This window comes from Tamandua tetradactyla, chromosome 10 (genome assembly GCF_023851605.1).
Source record: "Tamandua tetradactyla isolate mTamTet1 chromosome 10, mTamTet1.pri, whole genome shotgun sequence".
In the NCBI taxonomy this organism is placed as follows: Eukaryota; Metazoa; Chordata; class Mammalia; order Pilosa; family Myrmecophagidae; genus Tamandua; species Tamandua tetradactyla.
Window position 1 is genome coordinate 38,750,820 of NC_135336.1, and position 23,667 is coordinate 38,774,486.

Consider the following 23,667-nt stretch of genomic DNA (forward strand, 5'->3'; position numbering starts at 1 on the left):
TTGTTCCAACTTACTTCTTCGAGGTTAACGGAGAATGTCTCTGTAGCTTACAGTCAGAAACTGACCTTTAGAACCTCTATTAAAGGGCTCGCCTGACTAGGTAAGGCCCACCCAGAATCATCTCTCTTTTGATTAACTCAAAATCATCTGGTTTGGGACCTTAACTTACATATGTAATTTCCCTTCATCTTTGTCATATTATGTAACCTAATCAAAAGAAACATATTCATAGTCCCAGCCTACACTCAAGGGGAGTTAATTACACATATAGTCAAAACCAGGAGTCAAGAACCTGGAAAAACATCTTAAAATTCTGCCTAACACCAGCCTCTAAGATGGTGCCTAATGATTCTTCCCATCTCTTGATATTCAATGTTGTTCTCTGTAACCTGTAAAATACCAAGGAAATGATATGCAACTTCTGAGATTAGATTGTAAAAGGCACTGCAGCTTCCATTTTTGGTTCCTCTCACTCTCTGATTACCTGCTCTGGAGGAAGTCAGCTGCTATGTTGTACGAGCAGCACTGTGGTGAGACCCATTTGGCAAGGAATGAAGCCTTCTACCAAAAGCCACATGAATAGGATTGGAAATGGCTTCTCCAGCCCCTTTACCTAACTGTAGCTCCAGCCAGCACCTTAAGTGCCAAATCTATGAGAAACTTTACACCAGAACAATCTAGCTAAGCTGCTCCTAGATTTTTAACCCTCAGAAACTGTGTGAGATGGTAAATGTACGTTGTTTTAAGCCATTGAATGTGGGGGTGGGGTGGGTAATTTGTTACACAGTAATATATAACTAATTAAATCCCTGACCCAGGCTTGAATAAAAGGAGGAAGAATAGTTGCTTGTCTCTCTCTTCCTAGCCACGTGGGAGAAATAGCACCTCGGGACTGGCAGGTAATGCTTAGGCCTGGAGAAACTATTTTGGGCTCCTCCCCAACTCCAGCAAGAGTGAATTTATACCAATATGCAATATAGCCAGGCTAAAGACAGTAATTTGTTCCTCTTCTCCTGTCTTGAGGCTCTTGCTTACACTGCTTTAAATCTGGTTTTTGTCACTTGCAACCAGGATTCTTGACTAATAAAAGACCTCTGTAGGTTCAATTTCACACCTCACTCTGGTTATTTAAAATACTTTTAAAAATATTTTTCTTTTAAGATATCTTTCCCTCCAAGGTAATGTTGACTGACTGGTCAGATGGTAGGCCATTTTTCTTCAGGTTCTCTGAAAAGTAAGTTTTTTACTTGTGTTTATGCAAAAGCTCCCATAGCATTTTCACTCAGGGCAGGTGTTTTAGTATGTCAAAGCTGCTAGAATGCAATACACCAGAAATGGATCAGCTTTTAATAAGGAGATTTTATTTAGTTAAAAATTTATAGTTCTTCAGAGGAAAGGCAGCTAACTTTCATCTGAGGTTCTCTCTTATAGGGGAAAGCACACAGCATCGTCTACTGCCTTTCTTTCTTGGCTTCTGGGTTCCAGTGGCTTTCCCCAGAGTGATTCCTTTCTGCATCTCCAAATGTCTGGGCTGAGCTGTGAGCGCTGAGATGAGGTATGTTGAGCTGCTTGGGCTGTGCTGCACTGACCTTCTGACCTCCCTCTTTTAAGCCTCCAGCTAATTAAATTAAACTTCATTCACTGTGGAAGGCACTTCTCTTAGCTGACAGCAAATGCAATCAGTTTCAGATGAATGCACATACTGATAATTCAAGTCCACAGAAACAGAACAATAGGGCATCATAACCTGGCCAAGTTGACACCTGAACCTAACTACCACAGGTCCACTCCCTGACAACTTGACAACAATCATCAGTCTCACATACAATGCAGTGAATCTTTCCATATACAAAATACTTTCATTTCATCATAATATGACAGAAGGCTTAAGTCATTTCACTACCAATACAAATACAATACAAAGTTTTAAAACCAGTACAAAATTGCAACAATGCATACAGGATACAGGCGTAGTCTGTTCCAAGGTAAAATTCTCTTCTGGCTCTGGACTTGTGAAACTCCAAACAAATTATCTGCTGCCAATATACAAAGGAAGGACAGTTACAGGATATATGTTTTTATTTTCCATAGGGATAAATCGAAAAGAACACAGGGGGCACCAGACCCAAACTGTTCTGAAAACCTGCAGGGCTCCATTGGATTTCAAAGTCTAAGAGTAATTTATCCTTGGGGCTTTAGAAAGTGGCAGCCCCACACTTTCCAAGGGCCTACATACAATGCAGTGGCTTTGCTCTCTCCAAATACAACCTTGGGGTACATTGGGGAGACCACCTTCTTCTCGGATCCACCCTCTCCAAGGCCTAAGGCAGCACAACTCTTCCTAAGCTACGAATTGGAAGGCCTCCCCTTTGCTACTGGGGCAAACTCACCCCCTTCACATTTATGGGTGGGTCTTTTCTCTTGGCCCAAGATATCTTGGCATCAGACGTTAGCCTCCTTGTTCTTCCTCTGCGAACTCCAATCTGACCCTCTTTGTCCAGACCAGCACTGGTTCCATTTATGCCAACAGTTTCTTCAAAGCACTCTAGGCCTTTTCTATCAAGCTCTTCACAATTCTTCCAAAATCTTCCTCTTATCCATTTAAAAAAAGTTCCAACATGTTTGGTATTTGCAAACTGCAGCAGCACCCTACTTCTCTGATACCATATCTATTTTACTTTGCCAAAGCTTCCATAATGCAACATACCAAAGATGGATCAGCTTTTAATAGGGGATTTATTTAGTTAAAAACTTACAGTTCTTTAGAGGAAAGGCAACTAGCTTTCATTTAAGGTTCTCTGTTACATGGGAAGGCACACAGCAACATTTGCTGGCCTTCTCTCTTGGCTTCTGGGTTCCAGTGGCTTTCCCCAGGGCAATTCCTTTCTGCATCTCCAAATGTCTGAGCTGAGTGATAGGATGAGTTATGCTGAGCTGCTTGGGCTGTGCTACATTGAGCTCCCTTCTTACCTCTCTTAAGCCTCCAGCTAATTAAATTAAACCTCATTCCCTGTGGAAGGCGCTCCCCTTAGCTGACAACAAATGCAATCAGCCACAGATGAATTTGACATACTGATAAATTAAGTTCACAGAAATAGAACAACAGGGTATCATCAGCTGGCCAAGTTGACACCTAAACTTAATTACCACAGCAGCCTTAACAGTCTGAGAACATAGCAATTGAACTAAATGATCAACATTTATTCTGTGGCAAATTTCTCCTATAGCACGGTTTTTCCGCTCCCTAACTTAGCTAATCAAATACCCTTTGGATACTGAGCCAACTTTCATGTTAAAGCATTCCAGTGAGTCATAGTGAGGAGATTCACAGTAAACAAACCTATACACAAAGCAAACAAAGATTCCAAGTTCTAAGATGCAGTTTTCTACTCCTGTTGCTCTTGATGCAGAGAAGTCTGTAGAGTCCCCACAATTAAAACACAACTCTACTTCCTTCCAATGCTGAACCACAGTTTGGGTGTACCCAAATCAGAGTCTCTCTTAGTAAGTCCCCTCATTTAGATAAATTCTATTGCAGTTCTCTCCCCAAACACCTTCTAGAACCTCTGCCAAAGGGACACAGAAAATGAATTTTTAGATTTCTAATCATTAAAGTCAAAAGTACCACTCCTAATTACTTCCCCCACATAATTCCAAAATTTATCATTTTTTTAGAATAATATGATAGTTGAAGTATAAATTTACCTCAACAATATCTCTTACTAAATCAGCTTCTCTAAATTGAACTGGAGCCCATTCACAAAACTTGTCTGCAGAAAAAAAACTTGAGTTAAATAATCCAATGAATAATAATTTGGTTAATAATAATATTATAATTAATAATAATAATAATAAATAATAATTTGGTTAAATACACTCAAAGCCCTCAGGAAGTGAATTAAGGGAGCTCAGTGGAATTAGTATAAATATATTGCCTTCCCTACCCTTAGGGAATGTTGTCCCTTTACTACATTATTACAATTCAGAATCATTGGATTCAAAGCCCTGCTCTTCCATTTATAGTTATGTAATGATGGGCAAATTATATAACTTCTCTCTGCTTCAGTTTTACAATATCCACCTCAGAATCATTGTTATTAGCATTACCTTACTAATATTTGGAAAGCACTGAAAATACTACCTGGCATATGGTAAGTATTAAATATATATCCAGTAAAGATCATATTAAAATATGATTGTATATCCCCTTTTAACACAGGAGGTTGCCCTTAGGCAATAGTTTCATTCAAGAAAGTTATCACCATCACCTTTTGATAGAGTAAGTGCCCTCTTACATGCTGCATAAATGAAGTTGGATTAAGATGATCCCAAAGTATTAGTGCCCCAGTGGACTATTGAAATAAAACATAAATCTTCTTTGGAAGAAGATATTATCTTACACTGCAAATTATTTCTACAAGACGTTTTGTAAATACAATGTCTAGCAAACAATAAAAAATAACTAGGTACCCTGAGACAAGATAGCAAACAGATAAAAATAACTGAAAATAGAATAAAAACACTCTAGATGTTGGAGATTGAGTTTTTCAGAAACAGACTTTAAAATAAGACTTATTTTCTTTAAGGAGATAAGACAAGATAGAGAATTGTGGCAGAGAACTGAAAACCATACAAAAGGATCAAACAAAACAACTGAGAAATAGTTTAAATTAATAACTAAGTAGATTGAGTTAACAACTTATTAGACAACTGAAAAGGATTAGTAGCCTGCAATATTTGCTAGAAGGAACAATCAGAATGAAATAGAGAAATAAAAGGATAGAAACATTAGGGGAAAAGGTAAGAAATAGAAGATACAATGTGTATTTTTAAACTATGTTTAAAAAATACAGGAAAAAAAGAATAAGTAAGGTGAATTATTTGAAGAAATAATGGATGAGAATTTTCCAAAACTGAAAAACATTAATTCACAGATTTAAGAAATCCTACAGGCGGGCCGCGGTGGCTTAGCGGGCAAAGTGCTTGCCTGCTATGCCGGAGGACCTCGGTTCGATTCCCGGCCCCAGCCCATGTAACAAAAACGGAGAAACAGAATACAATAAAAACAAGAAAATGTTTAAAAATGTTTCCCTTTCTTCCTTCCTTCCTTCCTTCTATCCTTCCTTCCTTCTCTCTGTCTTTCCTTTAAAAAAAAAAAAAAAAAAAAAAAAGAAATCCTACAAAACCCAAATAGGATAAATAAACAGAAAAATGTCAGGCACTTGATAGTAAAAGTTTACAAAACCAAAGAAGCAGAAAAACTTAATGCAGAAGGAAAAAAAAAAGAGACAGTTACCTAAAAAATGAAACAATCAAGCAGATAGCTGACTTTTAAACCAAGATAATAGAAACCATAAGACAAAAAATAGTATCTTCAAAGTGCTCAAAAAAAATAACTCCCAACCTAGATTTATAAGCCTATCAAAAATATATTCAAGAATAGATCAAAATAAACAAGTTCAGACACACAAAACAATTTGAAACCAGAAAATGTGAATAGAAAGAAATACTAAAGGAGTGTTCTTCAGGCAGAAGAAAAATAACACCAGGTGAAAGCTTAGAGGCAGGAAGGAATGAAGAAAAATGAAAAGGTAAATATTGGTACAAATTTAAATAAGTAGACTGTAAATAATAATCATGATATTATCACAAGATATAGGGTTTGTAATGGTTAAGTTTTTGTGTCAACTTGACTAGGTTATGGTGTCCAGTTGGTTAGTCAAGCAAGCACTGGTCTGATTGTTACTGTGAGGCTATTTAGTGGATTTAAATCAGTCAGTTAATTGCATCTATGGCTGATTACATCTACAATCAGCAAGAGATTGTCTTCAGCAATGAGAGAAAAGTCATCCAATCAAATGAAGGCTTTAAAGGGAGAACTGATAACTTCAGCAGAAAAGAAAGAATTTCCATCTCTACTTCAGCCAGTCATCTTCTCTTGGGGAATTCATTGAAACCGTCACTGGAATACACCATTTGTAGCCTGCCTACAAGTAAGAATTCAGACTTGCCGTTGACACAGCCATGTGAGCCAATTCCTATAATAAATCTCTGCTTACATAATATGTATCCTGTCATTTCTGTTTTCCTGGAGAATAATGACTAATAAAGGTTTTATTTTTTTGTTCTGTTTTTTTGCATGGGCAGGCATGCAAATTCTGGGAATCGAACCCAGGTCTCCGGCACAGCAGGCAAGAACTCTGCCACTGTACCACTATCTCCTGCCCACTAATAAAGGTTTTAAACTACAGATAGAATTAAAGGACATGATAATAATGGCTTAAAAGTTGAGAAGGAGTTTAAAGGACTTGAAATATTCTAAGGTTTTTGCATTAGCAATAAAGGAGGTTAAATATATTTATTAACAGAAAGCTTTGAGAACCACAGATTAATGTCCTAATCTCTAGTTTAACCACCAAAATTCACAGTAAAACCCAAAAGAAGGAAATTTTGAAAGAAGAAAAAATAAAAAAGAATAGATTGGACAAATAGAAAGCAATGAGTTAAGATTCTGTATGGAAAGAAGCCAGGCACAATTCATACTGCACGATTTCAAAGACCTAAAATTCTTAAAAATTGTCAAGACAGTGGTTAGAATGCCCACCTTCCATGTGGGACACCCGAGTTCTATTCCCAGAGCATGCAACCGAAAAAAAAAACAGACAAAACTAAATTAAATTATAGTGTTTAGAGATAAATACTTAGTAGTAAAACTGCAAAGAAAGCCAAGGAAAAGATTACCATGAAAGTTAGGAAAGTGGTTTCCTTTGGGGCAGAGAGAGATGGTAGTGATTTGGAGTACTGAAGGAGCCTTGTGAGAGGCAGACAATTACCTGTTAGACTTGTTTTGTGCTGATACATTTAGCTGTATTTATTTTGTGCACTTCTGTATATTCATTCTATTTCCGAAATGTGCTAATATGGAATAATCCTCAGAAATAGATAAAATAAGGCTCAAAACAGCAAAAACAGTATGCTCTCAATTGTATTTAAAAGATTACACATTCCTATACATGCGTATATATTCACAAGATAATTTAAGACACACATAATAAATTTAAACTGGCACACTGACTTTAAGAGTGAAACTAGGAATCTGATATGTACGTGTGCAGAGTGAGGAGGAACATTGCTAATTTTCATCTATATGCTTTTATTGTGAAAATAAATTTTAATATGTTTTTTTAATGTTTCACCAAACTATTGATTAACAGTGAAAACAAAGTTCCTGTATGATGAAAATGTTGTTTTCAAATAAACAACCACATCTTAAAATCTTAATTTAAATCTGCTGTATATCAAGAATTATAAATCACTACCAGATTTCTTCAAAAGATGGATCAGATTTTCACAACAAAGAAAGGCAGATGAGTAACTTATTTTAGGGCCACCCATCAATTTCCGTCACCCATATGGAGTGGAGATAGGTGCAGGTAATTCATTTTTATCTCATTTTGCTCCTAGAATGTTGATAGAAGCTTCCCGTCTATATAACAATGGAGTTCTACTAAAAGTAGGAAGTAAATTTAGTGTCAATCAAACGGCTGAATTTAAGGATCTGCCACAAATCTAAAATTGTACTTTAGGTTTTTAGTAATATGAACAGCGGATTAGAAAATCCAAGTTGTCAGGGCAATTATAACTAAATGTAAAACCTGTGCCCCACTCCTACCTCTACCCGCTGCATCACACACATAGGAAGATTAGTTGAAGAGATGATGGAGAAAACTTCCTAACCCTTATAAAAGACATAAATATGCAAATCAAAGAATCCCAATGAACCCCAAATAGAATAAATCCAAATACGCGTACTCCAAGAAACATACCAATCAGTCTGCCAAATGTTAAAGAGAAGCAGAAAATCCTGCAAGTCTTAGAACTTCACCTACCTTATAAGACCAAAAGAAGAGAGGTTTATTTTGCCCAGAACCTAAATTTTCTGTAGTACAAATCTAACTCCGGATAATCTAATGTCTGGATAGATCATTTAAACAACGCAAACACAGGGAGTCCAGAATGTGAATGAGGCTTGTAATTCTACATAGCTTAACGTAATGCCCAGGTGTAACCCACAGTCAGCTGAGCAGATAATTTAAAAGTATTTAGAAAATACATTGAAGGATAGGAGAAAAAAAATGGAACTATCAAACTTTACCACCGGGGAAACCACTGATACTGTCTCAAATATTAGGGAATACCAAGTCAATAAGCCAAGCCCTTGATCATGAGGCTTACTTTTGTAAAGCTTATTTATGTAGTGGAGAAGCTTAGCTTACCTATAGTTCTGCCTAAGAGTTACTTCCAGAGGACCTCTTTTGTTGTTCAGGTGTGGCCTCTCTCTCTCTAAGCCCAACTCTGCAAGTGAATTCATTACTCTCTCCTCTACATGGTACATGACATCCAGGGGTGTAAGTCTCCCTGGCAACATGAGATATGACTCCCAGGGATGAGCCTGGCCCTGTCACCATGGAATCAACAATGCCTTCCTGACCAAAAGGGGGGGAAATTGCAATAAATGAGGCTGAGAGAGTTCAAACAGAGTTAAGAGGCTACTCTTACTGCAAACTTCAGCTAGACGTTGCTACTTATGGTTTGCCAACCCCTCACCAAAACCATTCCTTCCAGCCCTAAAGAATACCTAAAAAAATTCCATGTACCATGGTTACGTTCTGGAAGCCTACATCCAAATGGGTCCTAGGCCAGATAAATTCTAAAACCCAGATGGCCCAGCCTCTCCAGAAGATCAGCTAGTTCTATCCCCTTATTTCACATTATCGACAGCTCTTTCCAAGATGAAAAAGTTAAAATGGGTATAGCCCAAATACTTCTAAAGATTGGGAGAAAGATCAAAGGAGAAGGTAGAGTTACAACAGAAAAGATAGCATTTATCAAATGAGTATGATTGCTAAGTCATTATATTGATAGTTCTTTTAGTTCCCAGTGTCTTGGAGCAGGTAGAAGGAAAAACCTAAAATTGTGGAATTGTAACCAATACCAAACTCTGAAATCTGTTCTACAACTAATTGTTGCAGTGTACTTTGAAATGTATTCTTTTTTGTATATATGTTATTTTTCACAATTAAAAAAAATAAATATTTTTAAAATAAATGTAATATGCATTTAAGGGATTTAACAATAATTAGGAAAATACTCACTGCCAAAGAGTTAAAGAATGAGCCCCATCACCCATGCTTTGTGTATTAAGATAGCAGCTTGAATACACGTTTCTAATTTTGTTTCTTGCCTCTTCAAACCAATACAAATTTAGGGAAGGATATTTTTTTAAAGAAAAAGATATGTTGCAGAGAAAAACAGGATGAAAAAAAAATCAGCAAAATTTTGGAAGCTAGAGAAAGATAGGCAAGTAGTAATTGACTTAATAGACCCAAGAAAACTAATCTCTAGCTAGTACTGGGAAAATGTTGGGAGCTAACCACTTTATACCACAGCATGCTTAAAAGTGGGGCTAAAATAAGAAAGATTGATGTGAACATTTGTTGTCAGCATCTAGTGCAGGCAGATGGACTCCCCCTTCCAATTAATAGGTGGCTGTGCAGACTGATGACACCATGCCCACACGAAGACGTATGGGAACATTGTTGCTCACATTATGGGACTTTAAACAGCATCAAAGCTGGGCTGGAAATGTCTATAAGTGACTTAAGAGAGAGAGGGAGCAAGTGGCTTTGGTTTTTTTCTTCTTTAGGGGGTGGCACCAAGGGAGGCAGTGAACCAGCTATCTTATCAGCTTGTCTAAACATGGGCAGAAGGGAAGGGAGAGGTAGAACTTGAAAGCTATCAGTGGTCAAACATTAAAATAAATAAAAAATTAAAAGTTCACTTCTATTAATACCACTTAAAAAGTAATATTACTTTTTAATACTAGGTAATTAGTATTTAATACTAAGTAATTAGAGGTGACTCAGTGGTAGAATTCTCACCTACCATGCTGGAGACCGGGGTTAGATTCCTGGAGCCCGCCCATGCAAAAAATAAATACATACCTCACCCCCAGATTCTTTCCTTTACTCTACTTTTCTGAGTAATGGGCCTTTCCAACTCACAGAAACCTGGAGGCTTAGTCTTCGAGGAAAATAACAAGGATCTCTGGATTGATGATCAAGATGCAAATAAGAGTTAGGGGAAGGGTTAGCATTAAATGATCAAGTACATACCTAATGCCGAATATAGAGACCCCATCCTACCCCCAGCTCAGAAAACACTGCAGTAAACTCAGTTGACATCTGGCCTACAGCCCAAGCTCTCCTAGCCTCTATGAACTTTTTAGATTTCCCATTCTTAATATTAAACAGACATCCAGCAATTACCAGAAATCTGCGGAAAGCTCCTGTCATGGAAGATAGGGATTAAATCAAAAGCAACTGTTTTGGAAAGAAGCTTACCCTTTATTTGTGTTAAGGCCTGGGTCACTTGGAGCTGGGGTGCTTGGCGATAGTCTCAGTGCCCTCAGACACAGCACGCTCGGCCAGCTCCCCAGGTAGCAGCAGATGCACAGCTGTCTAGGCTTCCCGGGAAATCAATGTGGTTTATCAGCTGGGTGGCCTCTCAAGCCAGTCGCTCAGACACATCACTCACAATGGATTTCACGATGCTTATGGCCTTAGAAGACATGCTGGTTGTTTTAGTTTGTAGGCTGCTGAAATGTGATATACCAGAAACGGAATGGCTTTTTAAAAGGAGAATTTATTAAGTTGCAAGTTTACAGTTCTAAGGCTGTGAAAATGTCCAAATTAAGGCAAGGGTATGAAAATGTCCAATTTAATGCATCCAGGGAAAGATATCTTGGTTCAAGTAGGCCGATGACGTTCAGAATTTCTGTTTCAGCGGGAAAGGCACATGGGGAGATCAGCTAGCTGTCTCTTCAATGGCTTCCCCAGGGCTCTGTCCATTCCATTGCTTCTGCTGGTTCTGGTGGCTCTCACGGCTCTGAAGCTTTTCCCAAAATGGTTCCCTTTTAAGGACCTCCAGTAAACAACCCCAACTTAAATGAATAGAGACACAATTGCATGGAAACAATCTGATCAGAAGTTACCACCCACAATTGGGTGGGTCACATCTCCATGAAAACAATAAAAAAAAAAGATACCCAGCAATATTGAGTGAGGACAAAAGGATGTGGCTTTTCTGGGGTACACAACAGATTCAAACTGGCACACTGGTGTTGAAGTTCACCTGCTTCAATACTTTGTAGATACACATTGAATAGGTTTCTTTGTGCTGGCTACATGTTTTGAGCTTCCTGTCCCCAGAAATATCGCCCTTTCTGCCCCCAGACTTCTGTTGCTATCAAACTCAATGCTTATCCTCCTGCCCCATGTAAATTTTTGGAGGGGAGAGGTGGGGAAGGCTGGGGGAAGAGGGATTTATTGCTTAATGGGAACAGAGTTTCTGTTTGGGGTGATGAAAAATGGTGGTCATGGATGGCAGTGATAGCAGCATAATATTGTGAATATAATTGATGTTAGTGAATTCTACACTTTAAATGGTTTTTAAAAAGCTAGTTTTATGGTATATAATGTTACTACAATTTTTTAAAAATTATGTTTGGCTCCTTCTGAGAAGCAAAACAAAGACAAGATTATTGCAGATTTATTTTTTTCATTGGCAATATCCATGAAAAAAAATGGGGAGGGAGCTGGAGAAGGCATGAAGAACCTTCAGACTGTTATGAAAGTCTGACACTTGTGAAGGAGATGGTTAAGGAAGGAGGACTGGGTGGGAAGAGTTTCAGACTGCAGTAGGGACCCAAGAAAGTTTCAGCCACACCTTTTGCAGCATCCATAAACCAAAGTCACTCATCCAAGGAGTCATGAATATTGCAAGAATGAACCCACTTTAATATGTCCAATCACGTTCAGTGTTGGCTGGGGGCAGCCAGAGAAGCATGACCTCAAAGTGAGCGAGATTGTAAATCCAGAGGAGTAATAGCTGGTGCTTTCAGTCAATTATGCTCCCCACAGCAGGAGACCCAAGTATTTTCATGGCTGCCATGGTATGGATCACAGAATTCTGTCTGAGACAAACCACTTAGTAGAGAGATCATGAGTGCCCTCACCTATAATCTAATCATTGGAAACAGCAGATACCTATGCAAAGGAACTTCAGGCTTGCAAAATGCCCAAACTAGCACTTAGTCATTTTACATAATAGTACATGAGTTTACCAATATATCCAGCTGAGGCATGTCCTTGAGAGGATGAGATAGCCTATGGTCCATAGAGATTGCTGCTTGAGGAGACCATTAGCTTTAGTTATAGCCAATTCTGAATTTAGTTCTTATTGGAGCAAAATTTTTCTTAAGACTTCATTGTAAAGCAAAGTAGAGATGGATGTGGCCAAAAGCTTTTCAGAGAAGTTGTAGCTATCATCAATGACTATAAAAAAAATTCTTGACTGAAAGGTCTACTTTGACTACCTTGGTCTCCTATACATGATCACCTGGATGAATTAACTGCAAAATGCAGTCATAGGTTCTGGGGTAAATTTACCTGTTCTATGGAGTTCTTTTATAATTGGCCAATGATGTTGGCTACTGTACTGAAAACAATAACTTTTGCTTTATGTTCAGTCTGACTCCTGGCAATCTGTAACTACACAAGGTATTTCTTCTTTCCAAATTCTTTTTCTTTATGGTATACCAATTCATAATCATAGAAGAATGCCATCTATAACCCTATCATGTAAAATAAAAAGCACTGTTTTTTTTTTTATGATGTCTAATAGTTTCTACCTACATATATTAGTCTTTGTATGTTTTTAATGAAGATGTCAGTTATGGTGACTGTATCTTAAGATATACCTCAAATCAGTATGTACTCCTGTTTGAAGTCATGTGGGAAATTTAATGTACTCCCCAAGATTTCTGTGATTTCTTAGGGATTTATGTGTACTTGTCAACCTTTGTTTTCATTTCTCACTTCATCTTGTAATGTTTCCTTATCTCCACTTGGCACTCAGGAATTCTCCTCCTTACCCAACCCAACCCCAAACTCCTGTTTGTTTTTATTTACAATGCCTTGGAAAGAATGTCACAGAGATCTGAATTGCATGCCATACATCCGCTCTCACAGGCTTGTAAAATTCTATCCTTGGATCAAGCTAGACCACCTGATGTGTGCTGCTACTGACCACTTAATATCTTATTTGTTAAGGGTCCTATCTAGACCAGTCTGTCCCTGTTTTGGGGATTTCATGGACCAGTTAAATCCCCAAAGAAGGTTTTAGGAAGTTGACATAATGCTGCCAAGTTTTACTGGGGGCGGGGGAGGGGGTACTTAAGAATGCGATTTACTAAGCATAGTACTATGAAAATAAATGGCCAATATTTCTCAAGCAGTAAGAGCTGTCTATTTGTCCCCTCATTTTCACTTTGACAAACGATAGCTTAGTCACAGATGAGCACTGGAAACTGCGGCCTTGACCCTTATGCTCGCCTTCTGCCTCCCCAGTCTCTTGCACTGCTCTCCTCCCAGGCATCCTGGCTGTCTTCAGGTTTTCCAGCAGGCTCAGCTGCTTCTCCTCCTGTTCTCTTCTTCTTTTATTTATTTATTTTTATTTCCTCCTCCTGTTCTTTTAATCTAGCTGATGCCTACTGACTTTGCAGATCTCAGGTTGGAGAGCCAAGGAAAGATTCTGAATCAGAGACATTAAATTTAAGAACTTGACTGCTTCAGTAACTAATACAAAGGAAAAGTGAGTGTTTGTATCAATTTATTTAATATTTATCCTGCCTGCTGGCCTGTGAGCTTCCTGAGAAGACCAATCATAATCACATAGTTTCCCCTGCCCCTGACACAGTATCTGGCTCTATAATAGGAGCTTGAATGTTTGCTGAATGGAGTAAACCAATATCCTTTATATATTGTTCTCTGTGAGAGATCTCAGTTTTGAACCAGAAAAACTTGTTCCCTTCCTTTGAATATTAAAGATTGTACAATTTATTTCTCAACTTGCCCCATTTTCAAGAATTGTAGACGCTAATTTATATTCTAGCACAGCAACTCTGCTGACTTTTCTGGTAAGAATATTTACTCTGTTTCCTCTTTCATTTTAGTTTTTCTTTTTTTGTTATTATTTTACCCTTTACTGTGAGCTGTTTTGAGCTGATTCCAGTTCCTTTTCAGAAAGACGCAGGGTGTAAATAAATAAATAAAAGCCTTATGCAATAGCTCACCTGTTCCTAAAATAAAATGCTGACATTTCAAGTGTGCCTTATGTTAAAGGTTAGATGATTAAATATATGCCGCTTCTGCTACCTCAGATTACCCAAATAAACATCAACCACATGCAAAGCAAACAAATAGATCAGGCTTTTGAATGGAGGTGGCTTTAAGAGATAGATAGATATTTGAAAATAAAGAGAAAAAGAAAATGCAAGGCATAGCATTATCCTTTAAAAACAAACAACCAATCTTAAGAAAACAACCACATAATTCTATTTATGCTTATTGTATGCCCTTTAAAATATCAGAAATCCAATTGCCAGCTGAGGTAATTTCCGAAAGAACTTTGAAGGAGCATCAAGATTCTTTTCTCCCTTGCAAACAAGCTGATGTAGGTCTGTTCTTAACGTTCAAAATGGATAAGACTAGCTATCCCTAGTTTGGTAAATAGAACGTAAAGCTGGACCAAATATCAATTAAACTTCAAAATCTGCTAATTTTCTAATAAAGCAGATTTAATGCAAAAAAATACATGTGCCAATAATCCTCAATTGCTTTAATTACTTATTTAATTAGTCTAGTAGCACTTTATTATCTCAGAGAAAGTCCCCCTAAATTTCCAAGAGGGAAGTTTCCCACCATAAAACAAATCATTGTAGTTCATCTACTAGCCCCACTGTTAATCAAACCTGAGAATCATGGAAGTAGAAAGTCTCTTAGAGTTTAAGTCAGCTTCATCCTTCTACCAGGCAGATAAGCAACCTGAAGCCAGAGGTTAAAGGATTGTCTAAACCCACTCAGTGGTGAGCCGCGGTCAGGGCTAAGTGCTAGGTTTTGCAGGATGTATCAACGAGCTGGGAGGTTTAGTAGAAGAGTCAAGTGGCAAATGAGAGGTTAATAGTTCTGAGCAAGCACATTGATGTAGATCCTGGGCAGAAGCTTAAGCTACAAGAAACTATTACTCCTCAGTCCATGTGCAGTAGGTCAAATTATGTACCCCAGAAGGAAAAACAAACATGTTCTTAATCCTAATCCCATTCCTATGGGTGTGAATAGGGCCTTTTGAAGATGCTCTTTTTGTTAAGGGATGGCCCAACTGAATGAGGGTGGACTGTACGCCTATTACTGGAGGCTTTGTGAAGAGAAACCCATGCGTAAGACCACAAGCTGGAAGTCAATAGAACCTGGAAGGGAAAGGAGAGGACATTATCATATGACAGAAAATCCAAGGACCCAATGATCATGGGCAGCCAGCCTCAGAATGCCACAATCTTAGGGGAGAAGACATTGCCTTGATCACACCTCAATTTTGGACATCTAGCCTCAATACCATGAGCCAATGAATTGCATTGTTTAAGCCAACCCAATTTATGATATTTGTGATTCTATCCAGGAAACTAAGATACCATATAATAGGACACATCTTCTTTTTGCCATATTTGAGGATTCTCAATTTGCAGACATTCTTGTCTCCAAAGCCACAGAGCCCTTTCAATCAGAGTGCATATATACACTTGAGGAACCACTTTGAATTTCATCTAATTTCACAAGGGAAGAGCCTCTGATGACAGACATAATGTGAGCATAAAAGCACCATTTTCAACCCATCTAGGAAAATAAGAGCATTTGTTCTTCTAAAAAGCTGAAAACAGATTTTGGCACAAAGCCTGGCATCTTGCTTGGTAGGCACAGCAACCTTTGTATTTAGATGAGCAGGAAAAAAAGTCCCTTCTGAGAGTAGCAGGCTTTTTCATAGTGGGAACACCTGAGCCTTGTCAGTACCTAGGGAACAGTGGGTGTGTTAGCAGGAGGTGGCTCTGAAACGAGGGCTGGTTTTGACTACTGGCTCCAAAACTTACTGGTAATATTTTAAAGATTTTCATTTTATCAAAGTGTTTCTTTACCTGTAAAATAGGGTGGAGGAGTGTGTAAATACTAATAGTCCCTTTAATCCTAACACTCTTCTTAACTTCTATTATCACAAATCCCTCCCTTTCTCTTTCAGCCTCTCTCAACTCCCAACAATATTCTTACCTTATTTTAAAATTGGGAAACAATGAATTTCAAGAACAGATTCAAAAGGGAAGAGAATCCACAAAAGGCAAAAGACAGCCTAATGGGAGTTAGGGGGTGCTTTTTTTTTAAGGGGAAGTAAAGGGTCATGAATTTGTTTCACTGATATTGACAAAAGAGGTGCTCATTAAAATATGGAATTCTGTTCTATAGCTGTTCCCTTTACTTCCTCTGCTTTTTTCTTCCCTTAATGTTTCTCTGTTTAAAGTATTAGCATTTGTATCCATTAGTACAATATTTTGGTTGCTAACTTGCCAGGTGTTGTGGGCATAAAGATAAAAATCAATCTCTGTCCCATGCAGTTCAGTTGAGCAGAAGTAAAGGTATGTATGATTACATGGGATGTAGTAAGACAATGGATCCTTAAGAGAAAGCCACATGTCCTCTGGGAAGCCATTCACATCCCTCAGTGATAATCATTGAACAGTGCCTTACAAAACAAGGAGGATTTAGTTAGGGGCTAGAGAGAAAATGGAGAGCCTCTCATGAAAACATCAACCCTGCAAAGGGGGTGTGGTAGTTAGATTCAGTTGTCAACTTGGCCAGGTGAAGGCACTTCGTTCTGTTGTTGTGGACATAAGCCAATGGCATGTGAACCTCATCTGTTGCTGATTTACATCTGCAGTCGACTAGGAGGAGTTCCTGCTGCAATGAATGATGTTTGACTTAATTGGCTGGTGCTTAAATGAGAGAGAGCAACATAGCACAGCCCAAGTAGCTCAGCATACCTCATCTCAGCACTCCCAGCTCAGCCCAGGCCTTTGGAGATGCAGAAAGAAATCACCCCGGGGAAAGTTGTTGGAACCCAGAGGCCTGGAGAGAAGGCCAGCAGAGATTACCCTGAGCCTTCCCACGTAAGAAAGACCCTCAGATGAAAGTTAGCTGCATTTCCTCTGAAGAACTAACAAAATAAATCCCCTTTTATTAAAAGCCAATACATCTTTGGTGTGTTGCATTCTGGCAGCTAGCAAACTAGAACAGGGGGTTAATGGGAGGGAGTTGCTAGACTTCAGTTTCCATGTCTACATTAGTAATTTGGGTTATCCAGGCAAAGAGATGGGAGAGTTGGATCTTAAAGATAATATCAAGATTTGAGTTCCATTCTTTTCATAGCTCTGGTTCAAGTCAACTTGACAGGACCTCCTTTGACTGGTTTTCCATTTTTTTTCCTTTATATGTAGAGGTAAATAATACTGCCCTAGTGGAGAGTAACTTGATATTTTCAAAATGGTGGCCATCACTTTAAATGTTTCACCATGCACTAAATAACATAATCAAGCATTTAACCATACGGTCAAATTTTGTTGGGGTGTTTATATGTATATTTAATTATTATGTCAATTTGTGTCAGTACTTAAGTACTACTCGAGAGACAATTTAGGCAATGGCTGCTCCAACCAAAGTGATAGTAATAGGCTTATTAGGAAACACAGAAAGACAAACCTACCAGATATTGTTCTCTGACTTGTGAATAAAAAAGCTGGAAAAAATAAACATAGGTTTGCTATGAGCAGAACAATTTCCAAAGTACATATGCTACATACTGACAAGCACATCCATTTCCAATTGGTAAAATGTGAAAAAGTAAACAATATAATTCTGTGTTCTCAAGTCTATATTGCTTTAAAACAACCTGGATTATATCTATGAGATATAACCCTCTACCAAATCTATAGACTTGTGCGGATTTTGCTGAATGATAAAAGCTTATGCAAGAAATAGTATTTTTGTGTCAGTATGTTAGCACACAGTTGCTAAAATTTCATTTGTTTAATATAATGACATTATTCCTGTTAAACTTGCATTAAGAAAAATTTCTACCCTTAAGGAACTTGTATATCGAGGCAAATGACACAGATTCAAATATTTATAACACAATATGCTAAGAACTGAGATATTTCCCAAATCCAAATTGGGTCTTTCTCAGACTTTCAAATCAGCTTTGAGATATACCACAAGTGAATCTAGTTTTATATCGCTCAGATGATAAATCAAATCTGTAAGGATAACAAACAAGCAAATTCACTCTCACTGCCAGTATGGAAGTGGGATGCAGGTCATTTTCAATAACTAACAGTTTTGAGAATTAGAATTCAGACCATTGTACTATAAAATTTCTGTTGATAAACCAAATGAATTACTCTGACTTGCCAAGAATCTTTTTTTTAATTAACAATTAAGCCAGCTGATTTTTTTCTAACAAATAAGAGGGGAACAGAATATGACTGATGAAAATAGCAAGTGTATTAGCAGACATTTTTGCTGAATTTAGCATACTTCAGATATTTTTACTATGAAGGCAATTTATAGAATGTATAACTGTTTTTTTATCCATATAATACTTACTTTTCCTATAAATAATTTGGGAAAAAATGGGTAAAGACATAGCTTAGACTTTCCATGCAGAAAAATATATTTGCTCAAATCTCGGAAAATAGAAGTGATATGGGAATACAAATTTGGGTAATGAAGGAGAGGAGAATCATTACTCTATTCCACCATGGCATTTTGAAGAAGTCTGAAGACCACATTTGACCTAAGGCATGTTAGATAAATAAGGAAACTGTCATGCAGAAGGATGACAGACCACACCCTTTGTGGAAAATGTGCTCACAAGTCAAAGTAACATAAAAGCCAAGGAGTCCAACTACCTCAAAGAAAAATCAGATTCTAACATCACAAACAGGAATATTAAGAAAGACTGAGCAGGGCAGGCCACGGTGGCTCAGTAGGTAAGAGTGCTTGCCTGCCATGCCCGAGAACTCAGGTTCGATTCCTGGTGCCTGCCCATGTAAAAAAAAAAAAAAAAAAAAAAGATTGAACAATAATCTGAAGTAAGTGTAATAAATCTACTTAAATAAATGAGGGAAATATTAACAATATTAAACACTAAAGGAAATCATACTAAAGAAATACCAGTTAGTAAAAATACATTCAGTAAAGATCAAAACCAAATAGATGAGATAAGTAGTGTAATGAATACAGATAAGGAAGAAATTATTAGTGTTTCAGAAGAAACTGCCCCCGAATAAAGCAGAGAAAGAAAGAAAAGAGAAAAATTGAACCATACCATGTCATAAAATCTGACTATTTGGCCACTGACTAAGCAGAATAAATGGCACAGTAAAATGTGCAAAATATACTGTAGCCAAAAATGGCATGTGTGTGCAGGAATAACGTGCGAATGATATAAAAAACCTAGCACAACCTAAAATAAAACAGCTCACAGAAGAGAAAGAAAGCCTTTAGTTATTTCAGGTCTACACCCTTCAGAAAGTAATCCCCAGATTACATGTACAATAAAAGACATTTTAAAAACATGCTAGCAAGAATTAAATGAACTGTAGATTACAGATCTAAGGAAACAAAACATGGCTCTAAATTTCAAGAGAGAATTTATAAAAATATAGTGCTATCAAAGTTCGGAAAAGAAACCCCTGAAAGCCAGATTATCATGGTAGAACAAGATTTGAGATATCCTGGTGAATTCAGATAAAGAGATAAATGAAACCAGATGAAATTAAGTTATAGAACAAAAATGGTACACTATAAGGGTAATTGGTATTGGGCCCTGAAATTAAGAACCTACCAAATGGAGCAGTTGATACGAAGATATAAAAGAAGAAAATTTCCCTGAAGTGCGACAAAATTCAATCTGTTGGTCAAAAGAACACCCCATATTCCAGGAAAAGTCGATAGAGAACAGTGAGGACCAAGACACAGCCTAGTTAGGCTATTGAACATCAATTAAAAGGGAGAAAGTAGTAATTTTACCTGAAAAAAAAAAAAACGGTAAAAATTAAGGAAAAGTCAATCCCAAAGTAGCATCCACTTTCAAACTTAGAAAAGCCGTTTTGGCAAGGAAATACTAAGAAACTGGCTGCCAACTTGAATAGGGAAGAGGGAAAAACCTGAAGAATTAATTACAAAGTTATATTACTTACCTTGAGCAGAACTGAATTCCTGAGAGTGTCAAAATCAACTAGCAGGAAAGAAAGAGGGGGAAGTGGATATTAAATAGACAAGACAATATCTGTCTCAGTATACCACCAGGAAAGTACATGGACACAGGTGGAGCCCTAAGTAGTAAAATATTTACAAGTTTCCAGTTACTATGGTACTTACTGTTTCTGATCTGTTATCTAGTAACTAATTAATCCTTCTCATACAGTGAAACAAAAAATAAAACAATGTACTTCTTTCTTACCACTTCATTTCTATACCATAAAGTAAAAGGTCAGATTGTTAAATCTTTATATTAAAATTTTATTTCCCAACTAGAAGAATGAGATTTGTGTAACTGGTAAGTATACATTCTTGCATGAATTAGATACTGAATATAAATAGCAACACAGAACTCAAATAACAGATCCTACTAACCTTATTTCCTAAACCTATAACACTTCTTTGTGTTTTTCTCAAAATAAGAACACCAACCCAATACCCTGATTCACCCATGTGTGTTAAATTAGCTTTACCTTCACAGTGCACAAACAACACAACCCCCACTGAGCTCATAGGAGGTGCTCAGCAAATGAGAGTCGTTCAGATTAAACCAATTTGGAAGCACAGGAGAAAAGATAATGGAAGGATAGGATAGAATAAAGAAGACAGAGAGAAATGGGAAATAAAATGCCCTGTTGGTTTCCAAGAAGAGACAAAGAGGCAGCAAGATGATCTTAAAGACTACCCTCAAAAATTCAGATTAAAAGGGAAAGGGAGACAATGTAGTATCTCATAAGCCTAAGAAGTAACAAGGAAGTAGGAAACAAGACAAATCTAAATAATTGGGAGTAGGGGAGGGGAATACAGCATACTCCAAATTGTTGAAGGAAAATATAGGGAAAGAATTTTGAGTTGATTAGGAGGTACACTAAGAAAAGAATAGTAAGAAGATAACTAGAAGAAAGCAAATGCCTCAGGAGGAAAAAAAAACAGATTTGTTTACAAATATCAGAAAAGGAAATGAATAAATAAGAGTGGTGTACTTGGAATTCCATCTCGATTTCTGCATTCATGTCTCTGGAATTCACAGGCAAGACAAAAGGATGGCAAGGAGAAGTAATAAAAAGCCCTTCAAACAGTAAAAGCACAAAAATATACAAAAAAAAGAGACATAATCTGTGAAGCACACTTCAGGATATAAAGTTGCTACTGCACATAAAATAGAAGGTCAAGTCCTAAGGGGAAAATTGATCTGGAAGCGTTGTCTCTACACATTCAAATTATAAACAAACTCCAGAATCAGATGATATAAATTAGAAGAGACATTTGTGGTTGTATAATCCTCCTTTCTTTCCAATGTGAAAAAGAAAAAATCTTATTTTATTTAATCATAAATGATATGAACTATTTCAGCTATGTTAAAAGCTAAACCTGAATATTAATGTAATTAGTCACTTATAATTACTATGGATCCCAAGATTAAGATACATTTAGATAAATATGATAGGATTCTTTAAGTACTTGAGAATTTAAAATTCTGTTGCAAGTAATAACAAAAAAAAAATCCTGGACCAAACTGGCCTAAACAAAGAAAGTATTCTGAGTCACATAACAGGATTCTGAGATCGTCAGGCAAAAACTTAATCCAGGATTTTATAATCATCAGATCCCATGTTTCTGCTTTGCCTTCTCTATGTTTGCTCCATACACAATCTGTCTCCCCTAGTGACAATAAAGTGTCTGCAGCAGTTCCACATCCACACTTCAAACCCAGACAGAACAAGGGTTTTGCCAGCACCTCTTGCTGTGGGGAGAAATTTGTTTCCCAGAAGCCCCTGTCTCTTGGTTTCCCACTGCTAAAACAAATGTCTTACGATGGGTTGGCTTCAATTACGGAAATTTATTGCATCATGGTTTGAGGCTAGGAGAAGTCTAAAATCAAGGCATCAGTGAGGTGATGTTTTCTCCCTAAAGTCTGTGGTGTTGTGAGGCTGGCAACCAGCAATTCTTGATCCTTGGCTTTTCTGTCACATAGCAATGCACATGGTGGCAACTTCTCCTTTCTTCTCTGGGTTCTGTAGAATGCTGACATCTCCCTGTGGCTTTTTCCCTGTTGAATTTCATTGCACCTATAAAGAATTTCATTAACCTGGATTAAAGTCCAACCTGATTTAATTGGGCCAAAGTTTAACTGAAGTAACACCACAAGAGATCCTCATTACATTGGGTCCACACCCACCTTAATGTAGACCAAGACCAAGAACATGTCCAAACTTGGATGTTTGTATGCCATTTGGTAGACCTTGGTTATGTTCCATTCACTCATCACTCTGGTTCAAGGGGAGGAGATAGGCTAATGGACTTGAGCCAGGCAGTGTTCATTCTAGAATAAATACGGACCAACCTCCAAAGAAGCAAGGCTTTGCATTACATGAGAAATTGGTTCCCCAGATGAGGTTTGAGAGGAGCAGGAGAAGTCGGAGTCTGAGTCAGGGGAGAATCAGTGCAGAACGTGAGAAAGGATGCGTGTGAGAAGCAAATCTAAGCATCTTGTTCCCAGCATGAAGTGTCAGCTTTCATGGAGATTTGAGGCAGTGTAAGAAGGCTTCGCTCAGAGCTTTTACATATAACTTTGTGTACTTCAATGGGCTACTTGAACCTGAGGTCAAAAAGGGAGGAAGGCCAGTCTCATTTCCATACTCAGTATTCCCAAATTGTACAACATGCATCTGACTAAAATCAATGAAAAAAAAAAAAAGACTATCTATTACATGTTAAGTGTAAGTCATCATTCTGTGGCTAGAAAACTAGATCATGATCAAAGGTCAGTATTCTTATGGCCCTCAAGATTTGCACATTGTGTCAGGACCCACTATTACTGGGGAACATGGGGAAGGATTCAGTGAAGTACTGGGTGGGACAAGGGTTCCTTCTGGTTCACCTTGAAGCAATCCCCAGAAAAGCATTCCTATGTTCAAATGGAATGAAACAAGAATTCTCAGAACTCCCTGCTTAAAGGAAGAAGCTCTCAACATCTCCTTTGAAGGACCACTATAGAAGCCATCCATCTGTGTGCTCATTTCAATAGTCCACATGCCTTAGTGACACACACAGGGAAGAGTCTATTCCCTATACTCTATACAGTTGGCCAACGTAGATCTAGTTTCAGAGGTCAAGTCCATCTTTATTCCTTCACCCAAGCCTTCATATTTTTCTACCCAGGTTCCTACTCTAGTAGAGCAGACAATATTTTACATGTTCTATATATATCAAAGGCCGCATCATAGCCATCTACCCCAGAAAATGATTTTGAACTGGACTACAGAGTAGAAGTATGTTTCTGATAGCTGTCATTCTAAACTGAAGAGATAAGTATTTTTAAATTTAAATAAGAGCAAGTTTGGAGTAATAAGTAATCTTGGCGTTAAGAAAGATTACCAATTTAGTTTGGGGAGGAAGGTGAAAG

At 37.6% G+C, this 23,667-nt stretch overlaps 1 protein-coding gene across 9 annotated transcripts in view; it reads right to left on the reverse strand.

Moving 5' to 3' along the window:
• The window catches only part of HHLA2 (HHLA2 member of B7 family), a 78,553-nt gene that overhangs the window by 41,675 nt on the left and 13,211 nt on the right, over window positions 1-23,667 (reverse strand). The window contains exons 1-2 of one of the 9 annotated variants that reach the window (XM_077118469.1): window positions 8,277-8,491; window positions 3,706-3,770 (exon numbers count right to left, since the gene is read on the reverse strand). The exons of 6 other annotated variants lie outside the window; for them this stretch is intronic. Coding sequence is in view for 1 of the 3 variants with exons in the window: in XM_077118462.1 (XP_076974577.1) it covers window positions 8,277-8,428 (152 nt within the window). In the remaining 2 variants the exon portion in view is untranslated. Of the gene's footprint in view, window positions 1-3,705; window positions 3,771-8,276; window positions 8,494-23,667 lie in introns of those variants that run through there. 2 more of the 9 variants (XM_077118466.1, XM_077118462.1) reach the window with 2 other exon arrangements.